The 15,254-nt window shown below is 39.3% G+C and overlaps 1 protein-coding gene across 3 annotated transcripts; it reads right to left on the reverse strand.

Annotated features, from left to right (window-relative positions):
* Positions 1-3,873: 3,873 nt before the first annotated feature.
* Positions 3,874-12,653, reverse strand: KLF4 (KLF transcription factor 4). 3 transcript variants are annotated; one of them, XM_058168910.1, is made up of 5 exons: positions 12,056-12,653; positions 11,671-11,794; positions 8,664-9,588; positions 8,406-8,570; positions 3,874-5,371 (listed from the first exon to the last, which is right to left on the reverse strand). In XM_058168910.1, exons 1-5 carry the CDS (start codon positions 12,058-12,060, stop codon positions 5,196-5,198), a joined length of 1,395 nt encoding a protein of 464 aa, XP_058024893.1. In that variant the 5' UTR covers positions 12,061-12,653; the 3' UTR covers positions 3,874-5,195. The 3 variants fall into 3 exon arrangements, with proteins under 3 accessions (XP_058024893.1, XP_058024892.1, XP_058024891.1); XM_058168909.1 differs by having other exon boundaries at positions 8,664-9,591; XM_058168908.1 differs by having other exon boundaries at positions 8,406-9,591.
* Positions 12,654-15,254: the final 2,601 nt, after the last annotated feature.

Here is a 15,254-nt window from a genome sequence, read left to right on the forward strand (position 1 = left end):
AAAAATACCCACTGCAAATATGCAAAGAGTGAAAACCAAGACATAATGATCTATTACAAATCAAGACCAATAAGAAGACAATTGAAGCGCCACTTAAACACCATAGACATTGACAAAATCATCATCAATCAGCTGCAAAGCTTTACTAGGAACAGCTTACATCCTGCGACAGTATTTGTAACACCATCAAACAACTTCTGCCTATCCCAGGTCCTTTGGGAAGGACTTGATAGGTGGATAAAAATACCAAATACAATCTAAACATCTGGCTGGCTGTGTGACCAACCATAAAAAAAACAACCACAACTACTTTGTCTCCTGCGCAACTCTCAATGGCTCTGGGAAGTTCACAACAATCCAAGAAATTACAGTATATTCAATAAAACATGACAATTAAAGATAAAAGTGCAATGAAGTGAAGGCTCTCCTTCACTTTCACCAGAGACCTGGGTGAAGATAGAATTATTTCTCTCCTTTGTTTTTTGCACTGTTGACTTTATTCTTTCCGTATTTCTTTCATCTCTTTTTATTCTAAACATGAGTTCTTCTGACTTAAAATTTTAATAAAAGTTATATATAAAAAAGGGAAGTATATTGGAATGTCTTGTTTTAAGATACACATTTTAGTCCACGTTGGGTTTCATCGTACAGTGGCCATTGTTCAACCCAAACACCCAGCAATGTGTCATATTTGTAGAATTCTTTGAAGTAAATTGATCCAGAATTGGTCTCCTATGCCTCAAAGGCTAATTTTTGTCCGCAGGGGACTTCAGATTCAGACTGAGGAGAAAAACATTTGTTATTAAGGCCTCTTTCCCTATCAATCCCTTTTCAGAGTCTGACTGAAGTAATTCAGCAGTAAGCTTTGCACACAAACTAAACTTTCTTTCAAAAAATTTTTAAGTACAGGGAAGCAGAATGCAGCGCAGAACACTACTGTTTTTCATTCTGTATCAAAATACTATCAGCTCCCCCACTCCTGCACACAACCAGTATGCTATAAATTGGAGCAAATGTTCATGATGTTTTGTTGCTCTATTGATTTTTTTTAAGCTCCGGGAACCACAGCATATAATGGAACAGGTGGCCAATGCAGCAAGTTATTTTTAGCTACACCTGCCTTTTAAATTACAATTGCCGATGTTGATATTCTGTTCTCATGCCTGGAGACCACCTAAAGAACAAGGGCTCAAAATGAAGGAAGGCTGTCTTACACGCATTAAGGAGTGTTAGCTGGCACTCACCCAGAACAATGGGTGAAATAAAAAAAAATTTTTTTTAAAGGCACAGGGGAGGACTTAAAACAGAGAACTTAGAATGGTGTTTCATTTTTATCAAAGTCCTACCCTGAGTAAGACATAGCTTTTGGCAGGGAAAAAAAGGACCAAAAACATTTTTAAGCTTGGGAAAAATTTCAGTAAAAATACTACCTTTGTATAAACATAAACGTAAGACATCACAGGTAAATAGCATGCATATTGTTTACATTAATAACCAGCTGTTGTCAAATTAGAAAAAAAATCTTAAAGAATTATGCTTTAATATCATAAGCAAGAATGCACTTGCAATTAAAAACATGAAACAAATATATCAGCATTTTACCCGACGATGCATTTGAGCTGTTTTCCCCCATCCAGCTGAATTTTAAAAGACCACACATATACTTTACACTATTCTGTGAAATTAAATTGGTTGCTGTATTATACATTCCCTTTAAGTGAAGACATTACAGATTAGATACTTTTATACAAAAATTCTAAGGGGCAAATCTTTAGACAGCAGCAGTGGGAGCCTGGATAGGCAGAAATGGGGACCAGATTTCAAAGTCTTGCTAAAATTGCTGCAATTCTGTAGACTCTTATTTAGAAGTAACCTTCGCTGAACACAGTGAGATTTCTCAAGCTGTTGAATCAGAGGTAAATATTTATGGATTTTTGTCTCATTAATTAGGCTAGTTTATGGAACTATAATGAACAAACCAGAAGTTCTGGGCAGAGGAAATAGAGATATGTTGTATATCACAAGGTACAAACTGTACCAAGGAGTATCATCAGAATTTGGGAAGCTCTTAAATAAGATGCCCTCTAAGGAGTCACTTTTTAACTTGGAACCTAATGTCTTCCTTCCTCTCGCTCCAACCCTAATCTGCACAATTAAGAAGACGCAGAAGAAGTATGAAATATTATTTCAACCTTTGAAGGTTGAACAGGAAAAAGAAGGAACAAGAGAACATTTAGTAATAGTCTTCTTCAAGAAATCTTGCAATGCAGAGATCAAACATAAGGTCAGATTAATAGAACTAGGCTTATGGTCAACTAGAGAAATGGTTGTGAGATTATATACCTTGAGTACTGAATGTGGGCTGGAAGGGAAATGATATGGTATTAACTGCCGAAAGAAAAACACTTCTAGTCACTGAATAAGTTATCGATAACTCTGACAAGTTAAAAAACTCTACGCAACAACAGTTCAAACATATTTTCATTTTTCTCTCTTCCATTTCCTCAAAATTTATGCTTGAATTTGTTTTAGTGATATCTATGCACATTGATTGGAGTCACATTAATATGCAAATTTTGTCCACAAATTCAAACTCTATGGAGGAAGAGCAGGTTACAGAAGTAGACATTAAAATGTACATTGTTCAAAAAGTACACACATCCTTTTAATTTCACATTCTTCCTACAAAAACTGATCATTCCATCTGAAAAATATAAACCAAATGCTTTCCCTACAAATTTCATGAAAGGTAAGTCTTCAATTCTATAAAATTGTATGACTTAGAAAGACGGGTATTTTCAAACACAAAGGCATGTTTATGAAGGTACTATGAATTTTGATAATCAGATTCAAATAAAAGTTAAATGTCAAACAGTAATAATATTCCCAAAGAATGCTTCAAATGATAACTTACACCAAGTTTTGCTTTATCAGCAATCGGGAAACACGATCTGAACTTCAATAAAAAGAAACCCCCACTTACATGTACAGGTATTTGCAGTTTTAAGCTAAAACGAGGACAGTCTTTAACCTATTTAAAGAGATTTGAAGTTTTATAGCAACACATTTTACCCTCGAATTTTGAAAATACCATAAAAACAAATTTTAATTTGACAAAATTTCCTTTTGAAGATAATGTAACACTAGATCTAAGATATGTAAAAAAGATTGCTGGTTTCAATAAGCTACTGTGAAACACTGGGTGCACTTTCTCTAATAACTCAACTCAACTCAGCTTAAATAATCATTTGAGATATACTTTGCAGTGACCAGAATGCCTAATAAAATATGTTTAAATAATAAATATATCAAATTCTTAGAATGTTTGGACATTACCAACTATCTCTGATAGTTTTTCTCCCTAAATTACTACATAGTATTACAATATTATTTAACCACATAATAATTAAGGTACACTGCAACATGGCTTCTTTGCTCCACAAAAAATTGGCAAATTGAATTATTTCAGAGAAACTGTAGCATGGAAGGAAAAAACCCCCCTATTTAACTATTTCAAACCGATTAAACTGTATATACAGGAGTGCATGGACTCTGAAAAAAATGAAGTTGGGAGGATTTAATTAAAATGTATTAAGAATAAACATATATAACAGTGCTTGATTAGAATCAATGCTGAATTGTTTGGTTCTTACTTCCTGGTAAGTATGTTTAGGATTACAGCCCAGAATAATTTTTTTTTGGGATAAGCTAAACTGAATTTGATGGGTTTTCATCAGAGTAAAGATGACTAGAAGCAGTGCAGAACTTTTTAAAATATGGAGTCATCACAGCTCTTGAACATTATGCCTAAATATAAAATATTCAATTTAATGCATCACATTAAAACGGTTTAGAAAAAGCATAAAAATCCACTCAGATAAAATAGGTTTATTTAAAAGTTATTTTCAGCAAAATGAATATGCAAAATACAAACTCTGTCAAAATGTTCATTTCACTTCATAGTTTACAAAATATACAAAATAGAAGTCTCCTTAAATTTATATTACATATTTAATATGTAAAGACCTATATAGAAAAAAATTTGTTCTGCTTAAGGCATTTTTGTGAATAAACCATTGTACAAATTATTGCACATTGAAACCACAGTGCATTACAGACTGTCTGCATAGAAAATTAAACAAACACAAATAAACCAGGTTTATTAACCTGACTTAGGTCATCATTAATTGTAGATCGGAAGACAAATGCAATTCCTTGTCAAATATGCAGCAGTTTGAGAACTTTGGCTTCCTTTTTTGGTACCTTAAGAACCAAATGTCATTCAGCACCATGAAAATAGACTTTTAACCACAACTCTGTACCTGAATTTCTTCTTCTTCCCCATTTGACATAGTTTACTAATGGCTTTTGGAAAGTAAAAGAAATTGCAAGATTATATCATGTTTACAATATTGCATTGAAAAGAAATTTTAAGGGAATTTAGGGTGAAGACAGGCATGACATTCAAAGAGTAATCATAGTGGGTTTATCACTATTGCCACAATATGAGCCAGGCTAGCTCAATGTTTTGGAATTAACATGCCTTTTACAAAATCAAATGGTGCATCTGGGATCAAGCTTGTGTTTCTCAACTTTTAGATCCCATTTAAATACGATATGTACATTTGCTTTCTCCCCATAACAATACACCTTTTAAAATTGTTACAAAAGTGCTTTGGAAACTTGGTTTTCTCTCTTCCAAGGAAAAAAGTAAAGCTTTTGGCCCGACCGAGGTAAAGAACCTTCAAAAGCAGGGTTACTGTTCTACTAGCGTCATATCTGTCTTCACCAGTTGGTTCCCTACGTAATTTCCCATCCATTCATCCACTCATCCATCCATCCACCCATTCATCCATCCCTCCCTCAACATTTGTGTTAACCCTGATATCCTTGACTTCCAGTCAGTCCTTGGCATTCTGTAGTCCAGAAAGATTCAAGTCAGATTTTTTTATCTTTTAAAAAAATGGAATGATGATTTTAAATCCAGTCATTGTTCCCTTTGTTTATTAAAAAAAATCCACATTTGTTTAAAATTGTTCATTCCTTTTGATCCCCTCCTTTTTTTTTGGAAGACTTCACTGGGGTTTTCTGTAGTGCTTTAAAGTGGAGTCCTTCCCTCGTGTGGAAGACAGTCCTTGTGCTGTCAAATACTGAATCTTCTCCAGGCTGTAAAGGTAAAGTTCCTTGTGTCCTTCTCAAAAGTGCCTCTTCATGTGTAAGGCGAGGTGGTCAGACCTGGAAAATGCTCTGTCACACCTCTGGCACTGGAAAGGGCGGTGGCCTGTATGTTTTCTGTAGTGACGTGTAAGTTCATCGGAGCGGGCAAATTTCCAGCCACAGCCTTCCCAGTCACAGTGATAGGGCTTCTCACCTTCAGAAATAAAGAGCCACATCAATTACTTCTGCATTTGGGACAAATATTGGAACAAGCCTCAATGAATGGACCATGAAATACATACAAGTCCATTTCAATTATCGTTAACAAATTCTCCAATGATTAGAGACACCTGTTACTATCCTTGCGGATTCAAGAAAACTTGGATACGTGTATTCTATTGGCTGAGCAAAATTGCCTCATATAAACTGTTGCCTATTTATTTCCCCAGAATTCTGAAAAGTAGTTTAATTATATACATGTTTTCCTATAATGCATATATACGTTTAGCTCACAGTCCTTTCTGTTCACTAGGTTTGGAAAAATTAAAAAGAAGCTGTAATAATTACGTGATTGGAAACAGACGAATAAAAAAAATATGAACGGGAATAGGATACTAAACCTGTAACTATGAGAGCCACCTGTGGCTAATGAGAATTGTTTTGGGCATCCAAAGAGGCACATGTTACTTTTTTCCCCCTTTTTCACTATTTTTGGGCATTTCCACTTTCAAAAGATTACAAAGATAATATTCGTGGTTGGCCAGGACTTTTTAAAAAATCAGCACATGTATAGGTAACAATGATTCAACTTTATCACCAATTATTGCAAAATATTATCTGTCAGCGGCCTTTATGTACTCAGAAATCAGGACATATATAGAAACATAAAAATACAATAAACAATTTTACTGATTGTGTGGCAATATGACCTATGCACTCGTTTTCTTAAATTCTTTTCTGACAGCTTCTGGATTAAAGTAGTACGGAACTACAGTAAAGGTTCCCCTCGCACATACGTGCTAGTCGTTGCCAACTCTAGGGGGCAGTGCTCATCTCCGTTTCAAAGCCAAAGAGCCAGCGCTGTCCAAGGACATCTCCGTGGTCACGTGGCCGGCATGACTCAACGCCAAAGGCGCACGAAACGCTGTTACCTTCCCACCAAAGGTGGTCCCTATTTTTCTACTTGCATTTTTACGTGCTTTCGAAACTGCTAGGTTGGCAGAAGCTGGGACAAGTAACGGGAGCTCAGCCCGTTACACGGCAGCACTAGGGATTTGAACCGCCGAACTGCCAACCTTTCGATCGACAAGCTCAACGTCCTAGCCCCTGAGCCACCGTGTCCCTCGGAACTACAGTACTCCTATCATCTTTCAGCTACAGACAAAACCAACCCCCACCCCAAAAAAAAATAGCACTAAGAAACATCTTAGTGAAGCTTTCATGTTTAACTATATGTTGTTGCTTTCATGAAAGTTTCAACCTATGAACCTTGTTAAATTTCTTTTAAAGTTCATTCTCCTAAGCCACCTGGAGAACTGAAAGTTTAATTCCATGCCTGAACTGTGCACTTATACCACTGTTACCACAAATGGGCTGATAATCTCCACCATTCTTATATAGAGGAAATGTCACTGAAACCAATGAAAATCAGTGTTTCAAATTAGGATGTTATCTTGCTTAGGTTTTTTTTTTTAACATGGCAGCCCAAATTATTTAACGGGAGATAAATCCTTTAGAATAACTTAGAAAATATTGGGGTGGGTTGGAAGGTAGAATTCATGCTCCTGCACTTTTAACACAAAGTTAATCTGAAAACACATGCACATTGCCATTTTAAATATACTGACTTAAATTAAGCTCCTTTGGAAACTAAGATACTTTCTTCCGAGGCAACTTGGGATATGTGAAGTAAACTGACAATTTGCAAAATATTTCATAACTTGTGGTCTATATAAATCTTAGCAGCAAAAACCAATTAGATTGGTTACTTTTGTCACTTTATGCAAGTGGCTGGAAAATCCAGAATTAGAGATTTTCCAGAGCTAATTATCAAGAGGACTGTTGACTGGCAGTTGCTTTTATGCAGGGGGGGGGGGAACCATCAATACTTTGTGGGAGAGCAGTTTGGTTTAATAAATTCAAAACAACCCCCATATAAAATTTGATTTCCTGAATCATAGTCAGTAAACTAAGATTGGGTGATTTATAGAAAACGAGAATGAACAGGAATTATAAACCCAAAACAAGAGCAAGAAAATAAACAAATTTTGGCTATTTGCAGCATCCATTTCCCTGAAGAAACATGTCAATAATGTTATCAGGATAAACATGCTTAATTCAGTTTGGATTTCTAGCTACCTTGTAATTAACTAGCCACATGGCCATAGCCAGGCAAGCAGTGCTCAAGCATCTATCTGGAAAACAATTCCTCTGCCAGGAGTGAGTCATTTTGAGCCATTTTAACCAACACCTTCAATCTGAAAGCAAATCCATAATCCACTTTTGACAGTTAAACTCCTATGTTAATGAACAAGACTACAACCCACTATTTAATACAGTTGTGAAACGGTGCTATTCTAACTCATTGTGTTAATAACAGAGTTGTGTTCTAATCCACACAAACTGAACCCTAGCAATTCTTCTTCCTCAGGGATGGATGTGGTTTGAGAGCAAAACATGGCTCAGGAGTGTGCCTGTCATCCATTGAACAGGATTTGTAGGTTTCTATCAAAATCCCCCTCCAACCCCCACCAAAAAAAAACCTAGTTAGGCAATTCTGGGAAAGGACAAAAGTGTTCACTCATATATGCCATGGATTATGCTGCACCTCTCAAATAATTCCTAGGACTTTTCGCTGGAGTTGTAGTAGTTTAAAACTGCAGTTCTAAGCACACTCAGAGATACCTCTTAGAAAACATTCATAGGATGATTGCTAAATAGTAGTTAAAAGTGGTGTGAAAGTGATGTACAATCTTCCTTTTTCCACCCACTATTATCTCTCATCAGACAGGTTCCACTGGCTCTAAAAACTTGAGTATGGACTCAACAGAGGGATGATGGCTGGGTCCATTTTTGTACACTTTGTGCGCTGAAAAATATGTGATCTACAACATCTGGCCAGGTGGCAGAGGATATCTAAGCAATAAACGTAACTAATCCCAATTGCCTTTCAGTAAAATACTGAATTGTCTATATCAGAATAGTCTTCTTGTACTATTAAGAGCAAAGCATTATTAAACCGCCCTTACCTGTATGGGTCCGAAGGTGTGCTTTGAGATGAGAGCTCTTTGTATATGTTTTACCACAGCCTGCATATTCACAGGTGTGTGTGGCAGTCCTTTTCCTGGGCCATGACCTCCGTCCCCTCTTAGGCTTGGTCTCTTCAGAGAGGCAGCTCCCGGAAGGCATCAGCTCTAGAGGTGAAGAGGGCGGAGTCAGCATCATCCCTTGTACCAAGCGAGGCATACTTAAAGGCTCTCCAAAAACATTTAGATAGTAAGACTGACCTTGATACTGGAGGGCGTTGGGTGGCAGCTGCTCAGGAAGAAAAGGAGGGTAGGCTGGGCCAGGATGATAGCCTGGAGGAAGTGGAAGAGTTGAATGACTTAAGCCCTGGGGGGAAGGGTGGCAGTCTCTAGGAGACATCATCTCCTCTGGAGTCAAGGGAGGATTAGTCCTACTAGGTAACGGCCGACCCAAAGAGAAGTCGTGTGGTTGGGCCCTTGGACTATTTCCATGGGATTGGCCCATGGTGCACGAAGGGGCTGCCTCTTGCTTGATTTTGGGGCACATTCTGGGCACATGGTTGTACACCGAAGGGGGCACAGGTCCATCTGTGCAGGGGGAAGCCACCGCAGCAACACTGTTCTTGATGTGGTTATTGCATTCTCCCATGTTCACTGTAGCCTTCAACACAAATTTCCCATGAAGGCTGCCTAGTGGAAGAGGTGGTGGAGGAGGTGGCTGCTGGGTCTGCTGCTGTTGCTGTTGCATATAAACAGGGTCCAGATCTGGCCTCATCAGTTCAGCTACAAATCCACCCGAAGGGGACACATCATTTATATCAGCCAGGTTGAAAGGGGCGGCTGGAACATGTTCTCTAGTGTACATTATACCTCCAGGGTGATCTTCCCTTTGCAGCTGGTAGGAAAAATCACAGGTGGTCACAGGAGGGCAGGTGCTGCTTGTGACAGAGGGTGAAGAACCAGGAGCACTCACAACTGCAGCGGCGGCTGTGGGCTGCTCCTGGGGCATCAGGGAATTCGACAAGATGAAATCAAAGTCCAGAAGCTCATTCAACTCCTCTGTCTCCCGCCTTGACATAGTCCCACTGTTGCCGTTTGTGGTGTTTTCCAGCTCAGAAGAGAAGTCAAAATGCCGTCCTGTCAGCACAGGTGGGATCCGTTTGAGGTGAGAAAGCTCCTCCCTCCACTTCTGTGTGAAGAAGATAAAAATGTAGCATTAATGGAAAGTCTTCTTTTATTTGCTGGCAAAATCAACTAAGACGTCAAGTAGACTTTTTAAGTCTAGAAAAGCATAAGAAAAAAACAAGTACTAGTTATTAATAGACATACAGCAAAAAAAATATGACTTTTTGGATCCTATAATTGAATTGGCAACTCTACCATAGTGCCACTGGGTTAGTACTCTTTTTTTTTTAAACAAAAAAACCTCCTCTGTATACATTTGAAACAGTGGTTATTATAGCTTAAAGAAATCAACTGCTGAAAAGTGGAGCTATGAAATTAAATATTCAACGTTGTGAGGGTATCTTTGAGAAAGACTGACTTAAATAACCTGATTACAAAAATATATGTTAGGAATTTTCTTTTCAAAAATCTGCTAGAGTTTTTCGGCCCAGGTGTAAACGATTTTCAAACTATCACACGCTAACACGGAACTGCTCATTTTTCTTCTCCATTTTGTGGCACGTGATTTTTAGGGGGACACAAAGTAGTCCTAGTTTATGAGCTTATGCCAGAATTTTAACTGTCAAGTCTGAAACTACAGGGCTTAACTAACTCATTTTAAAGCCATAATTATTAGTGTCTAGCATAAGCAGCATTCTGCTCAAAAGTCACAAGATAAAAATAAAGGCATCACTTTGCAATCCTGTCATTAGCTTATACTTACTAAACTGCCTCTGCATATAGGTTATATGTACATTTCCAGTACTTCTATGTATTAAAGCTTTCTTCCAGACCCAGTAAATATGATGAGTATACATGACAGAAACTCCCACCACCACCACCACCAAAAAAAAAAAAGTTTTTTTGATGTAGTCATAGATTTAGGAAAATATTTTGCAATAACTGCACATGCCACATTAATGCATTAGATTGTACTCATTAATAATTAGGCATATGTAGGCGTTTTCTGAGGCTGCATGCATTGTACAATAGCAGCTAGAGAAGCAAGGCATCAGCCTGAAACGATACAAAGAAAAGCTAACCTAGGCACATGAGTAGGTGTATATATTTCCAGAGGCTGCCAATGTATTAAACATCTCCATCCACACCCATGATTTTGGTTTGTGATATGCCACATACTTGAGTTTCTTATTTAATGCATTGTATTCCTTCATGGTATATTTTTCTATCCATGGGTGTTTCCTCTCACTTCATACAAAATGCTGATGTTTTAACTCGAAGCAAAATCTATGCCTACGCAAATGGTAAAGAAGTTTTTGCCACAATCCAAGAATTGAGGGAAAAGAAAAAAAACCCCACCTTTGCATTTATACGGCACACTGAACTACAACTAGCAAATCACATTTTAGCCAAATGGATTGCCAAACCCAGCCCAGGAGTTTAGCTGATGGTTCCTTGTGTTGGGCAAACTCAGAAAGTCTGAATGAGTACATCACGATTAAATTAGCCATGGTGCATTTGGGGTTAGTGTGCACCCAGCGTGGATTTGTGCGTTATGTTTTTAGTAAGGCAGTTAATCTCTGGATTACTTTGGAGAAAAATCTCACATGCTCATAGATAGGTGTACCTATAAAACTATACCACAAAAGTTAGAATGACTTCCTTTACTTTTTTTTTTAAAGCCCGCTTCCTGTTTTATAGTAAAGATAGCTGCACCAGGGAAGAACTTTTGATTTATTTCTGGAACTCTGATTAGAACTCTGATCAGAATCCAATTGCTTTCCAGATTCTGGGGGAACATGTTTCTTGGCTCCATTTTTGCCTTAAAAAAAATCATTTTCTTCCCACACTGTTCATCAACACCCAACTCCTTTAAAAATAAGAAGGGGGGGAAAAGCCTGCTTAATTCGACAGCCTTTTTTCCAGCAAAGCGAGGGAAGGATTCGCCGCGTTGTACAGGACTTTTCTCCGGGTGGCACAAGAGGCGAACTCTACACCTGTTCAAGCACATTCTCATGCATTTATATACACACGGTATGTATTCTCCTTCGAGCGATGTCGGGGCTGATCCCAGGTAAAATTCTTCCCACACGCTGCAGAATTCCTCCGCTACTACACCCAAATACTACACCGAAATACTCACGTTGTGGCCACCTGCTTGTCTCAAGGCTTTTTCCCTGCCGGCCGTGCCCGCCGTGGCGAAGGTGGAGATGGAAGGGAGGAGGGTGCCGCTGAGTGCCATGTCAAACTCGCCGGGGGGCGGCTGCCTGCAAAAATGTCAGAGGGAGAGTCAAGCCACCGACGAGGGACGGCTGCATCCAAGAAGGAGGGAGCGAGGGAAGGAGGGAGCGAGGGAAGAGAGGAGGGGGAAGGAGAAAGAACAGCTCCGCCGTTGGATTCTGCACACCGAAACTTTTTTTTAATTCCAAGCTCGGGTCGAGGCAGGGCAAAAAAAATTAAAAAGGAGCAGACCAAAAAAAGGGGGGAGGGAGGGAGGGAGGAGGAGGAGGAAGAGGAATGCCACCCACCTCATTAACGTGTCAAGAGCCGCTGCGTGGTCGGAAGGCACAGAAAACGGCTATCTAGTTTAACCTAGCTGTGGAGAAATATATATATATATATAATATATACACATATATATGTATATATGTATATACACCCAGTATATTGCAAGTAGAATAGTCACGCTAAAAACAACGAAAAAGTCCTTTGGACGAAAGGCTGCGGAGATGTCTTGCAGCGAGCGACTCCTACGAGGAGGAGGAGAAGCCCCGCCAGGGAGTAGCAGTAGTAATAGCAGCAGCAGCAGCAGCAGCAGCAGCCGGAGCCGCTTCGCAAATCGGCGGCAGCGTCAGCAGCAACACCAACAGCTGGAAGGCGCGAGGCAATTCCTGGGGATTCCCTGCTCGCGCCGCTGCCATGAGGGGACTTCTGGAGTTTCCCACAGCCGCCGCGTGTCCCTGGCTGGCTGGCTAACTGGCGGGTGGAGCTGGCGCTTTTTCTCTTGCTCTCTCTCTTCAGCTCTCTTTTTCTTTTTTTCTCCCTCTCGCTCGCACGCGCGCGCTCCGGCTTTTTTTTCTCTTTCCTTTTCTCTGCCCCTCTTTTCGGCGGAGAAAGGATGCCCGCGCGGCCCGAACTGTCAAGCCGCGCGCCCGCCGTTGCCTTACTTATAAACTCCAAGCCAGCTCCGCCCCGCCCCGCCCTCGCCTCGGAGCCCCGCCCATTTGCGGGGGCTAGGGAAGGTCGCCCTGACGACGGGAAACAACAAACTTTACTCTCTCCAACACGTGGGGAGGGGAAAGAGGAAGGAGGGGAGGGAGAGAGAGAGAGAGAGAGAGAGAGACGCACATACACACACATACACACACACAGAGAGAAAAAAGCAGGGTTGGGCCGTGACGTCAGCGGAGCAGCTGGCTGGCAGCTCGCGCGCGCCGCTGACGCTGGCGAGGAGGGGCCCGCGAGGCTCTCGCCGGCCTTCGATGTTTCCCCCTCACACTTTTTTTTTCCCTTCCTCCCGCCGGGCAGCGCTCACACCTGCCCAAAGCCACGAGAAAGGGAAAACCGAGCCGGCCGGACGCTTCTGGGTTGGGATGCCTAAAGGGTTGGCCGTGAGGGTGGCTCGTTTTCGAGGAAGTCGACCGGCAAATGTCCGGCTTGCCATGCAATCCTATTAGGATGGTTGCTTTTGATATTAGGAGAGTCCGATTCCGAGAAGCGCTCCACTCCACGCAAGGCGGGTCTTGCTTGATACGTCCTCGAGAGGAGGAAAACTTAGTTTTGAGACATTTGCCCAGGATTAGAATTCTTTGTGGATATGTGCTCGTTCATCTTCCTCTTAGCAGTCCCTCATGCTAATTAGAACCTCATTGTTATGTTCAGATTCCACCCCCCACCCTTGCAAGGACGTAGTCCTATAAAGATACAAACAATTTACCTCTGAACAAGATTGCAAATCAAAAATATGCGGTTAACATACTACAAAATTGTGCCCTGTGAGATGTCCCCTCCCCCCGAATAATACGATATACTGACCAATCTCCTTCAATATGTAAGGGGTGGATGTTGACCCATCCTGGACTAGTATCAAGCCTGCACAACTCCAGAGCTAATTGGGTTCAAACTAAAGTCACTGATGAAAAATGCTGCATTTGACCTGGCTAATGGAAATTGTAATAGAATTTCTCACAATTCAGGCAATTTCAAGAGAGGGAACTGTTTCTTCATTATGTTTTTTTAAAAAAAATATTGGAAAGGTTACAGAAGATAACTCCAGTTTTATGGCTGCCACCTGAATTTAGGTCAGAGTCTTAATTGGCAGCAAAGTCTAGTGGAGGTAAAATTCTTGCAAATGTCAATATCCATCAAGAGTCAGTTTTTCTTAATGATTTTATGTCAGTAAAGTAATTTTTTGGGTGTTTTATTAAAAACATTTCTAGCCCACCCACTCTAATCTAAAGGATTCTGAAGAAGATTGAGAGAGTAGGAATTGATTAAAAATGAGGGAAGGGAAGTAAAAAATATATTTGAGTGAGGGAATTTGTGTGCAGAAGTTACAACAGCTTTAAATTCATTCATCTGTGTCACAAGTTTTGATGTGTCACTTGGTTGCGATTCTACTGTCCTTACTTTAGCTGTTGAAAGGAAGAAGGAACATTTTGTCTTCTCCATCTGACAGTCCATTATTTTATGAGAAAAATCTACTTTTAAAATTGACAGCATCTTCCAAAAATATATTTAAATGGAATATGCTGTTCTTTTTGTCATTGACAAGATTCTTTTTTATTTTTCAATTGCTGAGATGTGAACTAACTGACACTAACCAGAACAAATAATTTATTGATGTTTGTGTCTGTATGTGCATGTGTGTATAACTGTACTTGACTATACTTACCTACAACTTGATACCTATGTCTGGGCATGTTTGTGAGGAATAAAGTTGCTTCCCAATCACATAACTGGGCACATCACATGTCTTTTCAATTTAATGGAGTTTTATTTCAAAGTTCAACTCAGTTCAAGACCTCACTAATCTAGATCTTTTGAGAGTGTAAATTCTGTACAATGAAGTGCAATTATTTATATCGTATTTTAAAAAATGATGGCTTTCTGCCCTGCACTTGCATTTCATAGATATATCTTCATGTACACCTATGTGTGTACATTAAAATTTAGATATATTAATATTTTTGCTGCTTTTTATTGTTCTATTTTCTCATAAAAGTATGAAAAAGTTTTGAAGTACTTGAGCAATGTCAGTATTACTTATTATACAGAAGAACTGGATGGTAACGTGATATCCACTATTTGAGATTGTACAAATAATTTTAGTCAGATAAAATAGACTGAATCAGTGTTTCTCTCAAGATCTCTGTTTATGGAAGTTTATAAGTTTTCCTGTGCTACCTAACCAGAGAAATATACAGAGGAAATCTAGTGAAAGAATGAGAAAAAGAATGGATAAGATTAAGCTGTAAGAAACTTTTGGAAAAAAAAACAAACCCTGCAAATTTAATCTTTACTATCATATTGTAAATGGAAAGTGAAAATCATGATGATAAACTGGAAGCAGTTTTCAGAAGAGGCTTCTTTTTTTCCGTTTATTTTTATTAGACCATTTTCTTCACTTTACATCACAATTTCCATCTTTACAACACTCCTGTACATTCACATTATTTATGCTATTATGTAAGAAGAGGCTTCTTATTTGCAGACTTTTTCATTAAA

The sequence above is a fragment of the Ahaetulla prasina genome, chromosome 2, assembly GCF_028640845.1.
Source record: "Ahaetulla prasina isolate Xishuangbanna chromosome 2, ASM2864084v1, whole genome shotgun sequence".
NCBI lineage: Eukaryota > Metazoa > Chordata > Lepidosauria > Squamata > Colubridae > Ahaetulla > Ahaetulla prasina.

Coding starts and splice junctions, on each gene's coding strand:
- KLF4 (XM_058168908.1), bottom strand. Junction 9,592..11,670: donor GACAAGCAGGTGGCCACAAC/GTGAGTATTTCG, acceptor TTCTTCACACAG/AAGTGGAGGGAGGAGCTTTC. Junction 5,372..8,405: donor ACACCTTCGGACCCATACAG/GTAAGGGCGGTT, acceptor TTATTTCTGAAG/GTGAGAAGCCCTATCACTGT.